Genomic DNA, 9251 nt, shown 5'->3' with positions numbered 1-9251 from the left:
TTTCGTTCAAATCCCCCATTACCATCCATGGCCCTGTTAAGTTACTATGGAGATCTCCCAAGTACGTCCAAGACAAGTGCTTCTGGTCCCAATTTGGTTCTCCGTAAAAACATGTCAACTTCCATGCCACAGAATTGTCCTTCATGACAAAACCATCAATAAAATTAGGCGATGAGTAATTTAAAACCACTTCATTAGGGGAATTGTAAAACAAAACAAGCCCTCCTGACCGACCATCACTCTCAACTATATGAAAAAAATCAAATCCTAGTTTTACTCTTAGATCAATTGTCTTAGCTTCATTCAGATGGGATTCAGACAAAAAAAAAACACATCTGCTTTCACACGCGCTTGCAGGTCCAAGAGCTCTCCAACTGTCGTGGTCAAAAGCATTCCACTGCAGTTCCGTGATAGGAGTTTCATTGCTCCCAGCGGTCCTCCGCATGGGAGGCGGCCGATCTCTCAATGCATGTTTTCGCAACTGCCACTCCATCACTTCCTTTAAGCTTCTTGTTATTTGCATGATTGTCAGGTGTGCTGAGCTTGTTGGTAGATCCTCACCATTAAACTTCTCCACAATCGTTCCCACGGGCACAATAGCTCCAGACTGTTCATTACTCTCGGTTTCGGTCTCTAAATATATAGTAGCAGCAGTTGTAGCATCAGCAGCAGAAATGCAGAATGCTTGCCCAGAATGTTTAAGAATTTGTCTATCTCTTGTTCACTTGTACTTCCAAATGTGATTATCTGATTTTTCTAGTAAGATTTCCAATATGCATTTATACACATGTGTCTGCATTCTGCAGTAAATGGACAGTATAATGTTAGCACTTCACTCATTTGATTTTCTTCAAAATGATTTTTTCCTATACATGTGCTTTACTGTCCATCTACTTTGTCTGTGCGTGTGGCCTGTTCTAACATAACTCTGTTTGTATCTTCACCCAAACACCTGGGCTCACATCCTTCTTCGCATCTCACAAAAACAAAAACAAAATGCTATGAAATACTGTGCGAGCACTCCATTTTCGTATTCCCCTTGATTCCACCAATTTTTAAATATCCATGACTTATATATTCTATTCATAACCACCAGTTAGCAAACCTTATTGCTCCATATTTACCCCACATTTTTACTGGAACTCCGCATATAACCCAGTTTTATCACCCATCTCATGTTTGGTTCCATGAGGCGAAGCCCTACCTCCAAGATGTTTATGCAAAACGATGCAATTTGAAGGTAAAGAGATTCTGTTGGGACACGAATTTTTTTTTCTCTTGGGAAGATTAGTGCCTCCTGCTGCTAGTAAAGATATCATTCCACTTCTTATTTATTCCTTTAATGTTGTATATCTGTACTACAGATTACAAGGAAAAGAATTCCCTCTCTATTCTGCCTATATGCCAGAATGCCTATCCGCAATCAGAAAGTCATCTTTTGCCTCATCCATTTCGTGGCTGACCACTTTTCTCCTTTTACAACAGCGCATCCGCTGTGAAGGCTGTTCGAGTCTGTGTTACCGTCGAATCCCTGAAACATACCAGTAAATTAGACAGGTGGTAGGGGCAGACCATCCGATCAATTAATTAACTGATTACTTAAGAAATACTTCCTCCGTCCCATAATGTAAGATGTTTTTTAACACTAGTGTAGTGTTAAAAAGTGTCTTACATTATGGGACGGAGGGAGTAGATCGCAAGATAACAAACAAATACTCTGTATTTATCAAAGGATATTATTATTTTTATCTTCGATTCACCCTTTGATGTATGCTTTGCTGGTACATGTCTAAAAATAGAGAGAATAACTCACCATGCTCCAAAAGAGCACAGCATCTCCTTTGTTTGGCTTCACACATAGTCCTCTGACCATCCTTCCTCCACAACTGCATTCACCACCATCTCCTGCCTGGAACAGAAGAGAGCACACCGCATGAGGGCACACCTCCCACACCACAGATTGCATAAACAAAAAGACAGCCTGACAGATTACCACAAAGGGAAACGAGCTGCAAAATACTCTAAAGAAGCAACATAAGATCATCTTTAGTTGATCCCGTAAAAGACCTGGAACTGTAAAATAACCGTCGTTTCACAGTTTTGAGCGGAAAAAAACGTCCAATCTAGATCCCGCAAAATGGCCTCGTCCCGTAAAATTTTTACAGCTCCCCTTAGAAAAAAGCTCTCGTACCCTAGATACCCAGGTTTGGAGGCAATGTTTACATGGAACTGAAAACGAGAAACAGTTGGCGGAAGGGAACTTTCAGCTCCTGCGCCTTCCATCCTTGCCACCGCCGACACCGCCCGCCTTCCATCCCCGCCGCCGCCAACCGGTGCGCTGCTGCCCCCGCCCTTCCTCGTCTCATTCCCGACGAACCCCCGCTGGCCACAATCCGCACGTGGCCCCCGCCGTCCGACAGGAGGTTGCGCTGCCCGAACGGAGCCACCGAGATGCGGCGCCTCGCCGTGGCCGGCGAACACAGCAGAGCGCGCCCGAAGGAGCCGCCATTGATGGTGTCACCACGCGCCGTCGCGTGTGTGCTAGCTAGCCGCCGTTGCCACGTGTGCGTGGTAGCTAGCCGCCACGTTGCCGTGCGCTCGTGCGTGCTAGCTAGCCGTTGCTGGCCGTGCGTGCTAGCTAGCCACGAGGCTGGTCATGAGCCGTGGAGAGCCACGGCACAAAGCTGGCTAGGAGCCGCTCGGCGCCATTGCCATGGCCGCGGCTAGGACCCAATTGCAATCTACGTTTTGTTTTCAGGGTGCCTTATGATATTTCAGAGACTATGTTGTAAAATTAACTGCTAACAAGTGGGCTCCACATCTGGTCCAAAACGAGTTTTATGGGATATGTTCTGCCAGAACACACGCCATACTGTAAAAGCGTTTTACAGGATACCCTAAAATAATTTTGCAGTATGAGATTTTATGGGATCTGCTAGAGATGCTCTAATACAATCATTTATTGGAGAAATATTCATTTATTGGAGAAACACACGCCATACTATATCATGTGAATTATGTAAACAAAAAATGCATGGACATGCTATGAAAGGACGACTACCATTGCCACCCGTATTTCCTGCACATACCTGGAAAATAAATAAGACGCGCAATGGTAACCATAATAAAAGACATGTGTACAGCGATTCAACTTTAAGGAGTTATGACATCTCCCATGCACACTATTATTTGGAATACCTGGGCTCCTCCGAAATATCAAAAATCTTCGTTTGCTTCACATTCCAAAAAAGGGTGTGGATGGTGGACCGGCTTGAGTGACACGATATGCTATGGAAAGCTGGCTTGGCTTGGTTGACTTTCGCACCAACACTTGGAGTAACGTCGCGACGGTCAAAGATTGGTGGTTGGCTATCTCCTCAGAGAGAGGGCCACAAAGAAAAGCAATTCTTTCGGCCGCCAGGTTCAAGTATATGCGGATTGCCCAACCTTCTCCATAAGCTCAGACTTTCAGTTCTACTAGTTGGTGCATAAAACTTAATATGGTATCAGAGCCAAGAGGTTTTGGGTTCAACTCTTGGCTTTCGTAGTTTAAATAAATAAATTGCTTGTCCCTTTTCTGTACACGTTTAGGATCGCCCAACCTTCTCCATCAGTTAGGACTTTTGGTTCTACTGGTCGGTGTATGAAACTTAATAGTTTCATGGGAGATCTGGAATGAACGTAATGTCAAGGTGTCCACCAACACTTCGTCTATACCGATATTTGCTACTCAAACGATTAAGACCGAGGCGGGGATTTGGGTGAAAGCGGTGCGGAACACTTGGAGTCATTCATGCCAGGAGAGTAGGCTTTTGCACTTCGCCACAGTTCTTTGTTGTAGCTCAAATGTCTACTACCTTGCAACACTCTTTCATTTTCATCATTTTCAAGGAAAAAAAAGTGCTATCAACATATCGGTCTATATCAGTCAAAAAGCATATGACATGACAAGTTAAGTTGGTATAAATTCAGCTGACCTGAGGAAAATGGGTTTCGCCACCTTCAACTCCATCGGTCAAATACATCAACATTGTAGCAACACGCTGCCCCCCACGTTTGAGGTTGAACTGTAGATTGACCATCCACAGTTTACATGTTGAAATAATTAGTTTGAAGTACGAAATGACTAACAATAATACTAGTAATATGTAATGACTAGTCTGGTGATGTCATAATAACATATATTTCAATATAAGAAGTTCGACTTACAGTATCAGAGAAGTAATCATGATGCGGCCTATAATATTGGCTTGGTTCATACCTGTAGTTTAAACTTTAAAGTTAACTTCACAACAGTAGTTTCCCACAAGAAATTACAACAGTAGTCAAGTGAAAAGAACTTCAGAAAATTACAGTCAGAATTCAATCTAGTACCGCAATACTTGGATGAGTTCCCCATTTTCTACAGGTATCTGTGAGAATACAGAAATCCGCTTCTCTATTGCCTAGGGAGAACAAAACAAATGTTAGTAGAAGAAGAATGTAGTATTCAATGACTCTGCCTCAGATTCCAATTTTAACTTCTCATAAAGGGATGCAATGTGGCATCAATATTAGGAATACTTGACAAAGTAAAAGGAGGTCACCGTGACACTGCCAGTGATAGTCAAAAGCTGAATGTATCATCACTAAGTAGTGCACTAATATACTGCACCTAGTATAGTGCCATCATGACCATATAAACATGAATTTAGTAAGTAATATTTAACTGATGTGTTTGATAAGTTCATGGAACCTTATATACTAGACAGTGTAAATCAACATTCAGATCCAATACATAAAGTAATAGTTCCACAAAAACCACATTTCAGTTCCAGGCATACCTAGATAAACACTACATAATCTGCAATATCTGTCATGAACGATGGTATTATATATGTTCCATGTGCCACTGATCACATTTTTCGCATCCTGACATATCATAAAGCCTGGTTTTGGTTTTTGCATTCAGATAAACATGTCAGCTTGACATAATGCCACCCATGGTAACATGATACTCTATTTCAATCCAGACAAAAGTTCTCAAATTTCTGCCTACATCAAACCTTGGTCCCATTTTTACTAAGGATGCAATACCTTAGTTTCAACTTAAAGCTAGGACCGAGGATATAATCTCAATAACGCATCATCTTCTTATGGCCTAAGAGATAAAAGAGCAGGATACATAGTTAAATGCAGTTAGATGATAATCTGGAGGTGGGCCATTCTAGATAATATTGATGAACAAACTTAGGGTAGAAATCTTATGTCATGTAACTTATGAAGAGAACAAGTCTCCCTATTAGTCATGCAGCAAACATATGTCTAGTAGTCTATAAGGTTCCATTAAGGACCCTTTTGTCTCAGCGCGTCACAAAATGACAACCAAGATAATACAACACAGACAAAAAGTGAACTCATATTATGACACACAAACAGACGTTCTTACAAAGTTATTTCTTGCAGAAATAACATAGCTGAAGGCATTAGTGAATGTATTGAAGGGGCCAAAAAGTATGGTAAGTAACTTAGGGTCGAAGTCAAGTAGTGTGAACGAACCTTAATGACTGGAAATTTTCGTTCTTCAGAGTTCACAAACATACCAGAACTTGTGCGAACATCACTCTTTACACCCTGTGGCACATAACAACTGCAGCATTATAAATCTAGAGAAGACAAGCTTTACGGTCTGAACTTGGTGTTATTATGCTCCCCCTAATTCCTATTTGTCCTCTCAGTCTGAGTGGTGAAGTGTATAAACTGGACACGGATTAAGAAAACAGAAACCTTGCTGATCTGCTGATCAAATGGAAAAAAGTACTCGTTATGGGAAGACTGATAATTTATTATAACTTCAAAGCCAAACCACATACTTTTCCAGTTGCGACATCAACTACAGTAGAAATCTCGAGCCTTGGTCTAGCAATTTCTCTTAGATAATCACACTCCTGCAGAGATTAGTAAAAAAGGTCAAGCAATATTTTGTGCATTTTCCATTGTCTTGGTCCGGAAGCATGTCACATAATGCCTTGGGGTTTAAACAAACTACCACCAAAATAAATAAAAATCATGAAATGAAATATTGTGGAGAAGACCGATTTAGCTTAAACCTAACATGACAACCAGAGAAAGGAACAAACCTCTGAACTAAGAAAGTTGTGGAAAACAATTATTCGGGGTTTCCAGCTGATAACTTCAGGCTTCACCTACATATTATAAACAGAAATATTTGCTTAGCAAGAGAAAGAGAAGATGTGCTCTGGACTTCACATTTTGAGTATGAATTGAATGATTGCCAAAGAGGACAGTACAACGTAAAACCCATCACACATCATTGACCATATCAAGTGGAGATAGAAGTTTACAACCTTACAAGGAAGCACAACATCAATATTTCAGAAGATTCTAACCCTAGTCGAGAGCCAGGTGTTACAGGGTCCCAATTCCTACACCCCAAGCTATATGCTATTTATCCAAATATAAAATTACCATACACCAAGAGTGTCCATACAAGAAAGTTCTTCCAAAATTAATACCCAAGAGAGTTCAGTTTACAGTAAAACAAGTGCATATCCGATTTCACAACTTAGCAGTGTTATCCAATCATTTGCACCTGATCAAAATCTAGATAAATCCCAAAAAGATTCATGAATGGTATTGAGAAATTAGAACTTTATACTAAGGCATTTTTGTGCGACGGAAAAACACTTCAAGCAAAGCAAATCATGTTGCAATAACCAGAAGAAAGAATTTACTTATGCTTCAAGACCCAAATGATGAATCAAACATCACAGCAACTTCTCAATAAATCCCGATGCAGAAAACTTATTAGAAAAAAAATCAAATCTAGTCACTTAGATAAAATAGAAAAAGAAACATATTCATATTGACAATGTGGAGTTCGCAAATTTATTTGATATTTCTGGGGCGACATGATAGTTCACTGATGATGTCATTGAATATAATAATAGACGAATGGAGCTCAGCTATGGTAGTTTGCAAGAATAAAAGCCAAAATAAAAGTCTACGTACAAAATTACAGAGAAGGCATACAGCCAAAGCGATAAACAATGGCAGAACTTACGTATCCAAGTCGAAGATCTGCTGCCTCTTGATCATTATCAAAATGCCCCGTATCTGCCATGCACAGCACCTAATGTTTGGTTAGACACACAAATACTCACCGAGAAGTACAGCCTATGCCTTTACTCGAGGGCTATATGAAACGAGATTTACTCAGAGACAACATTATGCCAGAACTAATGAATACCAGTGTTTAACAGGTTCTGGTTCCACATTTAAATTTTTAAGGAAAAGGTATTTAAGAATGCAAAAATGACTGATCAAGACAAAATAGAATGCTACAGAAAATATATTTTTTTTTCCGGAAAGGAAGGTTAAACCTCGCAGCCTCTGTATCCACCGATGCACACAGCAATAACATATTTAAGTTGATGCAAGGCAACATGGCCAAAGTCATCAACAGCAGAGTACATAAGATGGACAAGAATGGCAGGCTGTTCTTATAAAGGAACCAGGTAAAAGTAAAAAAAAACACATTTATACTGTTAAATGCAACTTCTAAGAGGATAGACATACGGGAGTGATCATCAAGCCGGCGGAAAAATGCTAGCTGAAGCAGGGAACCTGCATTTGCGGAAAAAAAATTCAAAGATGAAACCAATATACAGTTTTTGAAGCAACACATCTAATAAATAAAAGTGTGAATCAAAGAGCCAGCATTTGTGGAGAGAAGAACAAAATGAAACTAAGATATGACCACTGAAGCAACAAGTGCAATCTTTATTTAATCTGAGAAAATCAAAGGGCATATTCAATCATTACATTATCAGACTATATACATGTAGTTCCAGACCCGGATCTGGAGAATAATCTGAGATACTATCAGAAAAGTGGCTGGGTCACACTGAGCCAAATTGGACACCCCGAAGATTTGGACATCATACCACGTGGTTATTGTCTTCTTAACAATATCTCTGAAGAAAGAGAGCTAAAATATTGCTAATGCCAAAACCAACCAAACTCGTCGGTAGCAATATCTGACATCAGAGTGATGGGCATGTACGTGGAAGCAACAGGCACGAATGTAACTCCGGCCTCACAGATGCCAGGATGCTCCATGCTTCCGCAGCAAGTTCAGTTCCCTCCAAGTGATCTTGGAGCAGTAAAATCGACTCCGATCCGGAAGGTGCGGCCCCAATGCAGCCACCGACGCTATCCATTTTCTGGCAATCTCCCGACGGTTATCACCATTAGAGCCACAAGGCGTAAACTTTAGCGTCGGCCAGCAACCTAGCAGCATGCAGTCAGCACGCCCCATTCAACAACCGAAACGCCTCATCGGGACATTTCACGTCATCAGCCAAACCATCAGCGCGAAATCTCCAAGCGTCGAGATTCCAGGTCGGCACGAGAAAGGGAACACGGCAGTAGCATATGGCCCGACCCAGATCAAGGCACGGCGAGGCGAGAGGGGAAGCTGAGCAAGGGGGCAAGCGGGGAGGGGAGAGCGCGCACCCAGGACCATGCCGAGGGCGACGAAGGTGAGCAGCGGCAGGAGGCGGCGCGCCCGAGACCGCGCGGCCATCCCCGATCTGTCGCAGGAGGCGAAGGGGGGAAAGCAAATCTAAATCGCCCGGCCGCCTGCGCCGATGGTGCTGGGTCTTTTTTTTTGCCGACTGAGGAATTCCGGCGGATTGGGTGGGTTTTGAGGCAGCTAGTGGGCCGGCGCGACGACCGCGTCGGAATTGGTCAACCATCCACTGCTCGGCTCGGGCAGATGTTCTGTCAAAAAGTCAAAAGCCGGCCAACCCTGTGACTCCACGTGCTCTACGTCGGACACGTTGCCGTCTCTGCTACTGTGCTGTTTCTTTTCTTTTTTTTTTTGAACACAAGGAAGGCGCCATCAAGCGCCACAATTTCATTCAACTCATAGACAATGTACAGCATGAATTACATAGCCCTGAACTTGAAAATTGAGAAGGGACTGCAGAAAAGGGCAAGGTACATTGGCATGAGAGGAACGTGAACAACTAAAGACAGGTTCTACTCTCGGGTTGAGAACCTGATGAGCACAATTGTGAGCAATTCCATTGGTATTCCTAGAGATGTGATAAACAGCATTAAGAGAATGGGAGATTTGAAAGAACTCGCTAATTGGTTGTCTGCACCTCCAGCTGATGTTGGTGTTATTGATATCTCTTGAAGCAGCCATCTTTGCTAATGAAAGATTGTCAGTGAGAAAAGAACCT

The 9251-nt window shown here is 42.0% G+C and overlaps 1 protein-coding gene across 2 annotated transcripts; it reads right to left on the bottom strand.

The window, feature by feature from the left end:
- Positions 1–1307: 1307 nt before the first annotated feature.
- On the bottom strand, positions 1308–8752 carry LOC119364014 (prolyl 4-hydroxylase 1-like). 2 transcript variants are annotated; one of them, XM_037629401.1, is made up of 11 exons: positions 8518–8752; positions 7579–7626; positions 7064–7116; positions 6120–6185; positions 5853–5927; positions 5539–5613; positions 4375–4445; positions 4210–4261; positions 3978–4067; positions 1814–1909; positions 1308–1531 (listed from the first exon to the last, which is right to left on the bottom strand). In XM_037629401.1, the coding sequence occupies exons 1-11, from the start codon at positions 8585–8587 to the stop codon at positions 1424–1426; spliced, it is 804 nt and encodes a 267-aa protein (XP_037485298.1). In that variant the 5' UTR covers positions 8588–8752; the 3' UTR covers positions 1308–1423. The 2 variants fall into 2 exon arrangements, with proteins under 2 accessions (XP_037485298.1, XP_037485299.1); XM_037629402.1 differs by having other exon boundaries at positions 7064–7132; positions 8518–8748.
- Between the last annotated feature and the right edge of the window lie 499 nt (positions 8753–9251).

The sequence above is a fragment of the Triticum dicoccoides genome, chromosome 2B, assembly GCF_002162155.2.
Source record: "Triticum dicoccoides isolate Atlit2015 ecotype Zavitan chromosome 2B, WEW_v2.0, whole genome shotgun sequence".
NCBI lineage: Eukaryota > Viridiplantae > Streptophyta > Magnoliopsida > Poales > Poaceae > Triticum > Triticum dicoccoides.
Note: the sequence above shows the minus strand (reverse complement) of the source record. Positions and strands in the feature narration are given on the sequence as shown.

Excerpts from the sequence above, each read along its gene's own strand:
- LOC119364014 (XM_037629401.1), bottom strand. The coding sequence starts at position 8,587 with ATGGCCGCGCGGTCTCGGGCGCGCCGCCTCCTGCCGCTGCTCACCTTC. Across the intron at positions 4,262-4,374 it reads GAACTCATCCAAGTATTGCG|GTATGAACCAAGCCAATATT; the intron begins GTACTAGATTGA and ends TTTAAACTACAG. Across the intron at positions 4,068-4,209 it reads ATGATTACTTCTCTGATACT|TTCAACCTCAAACGTGGGGG; the intron begins GTAAGTCGAACT and ends GTCAATCTACAG.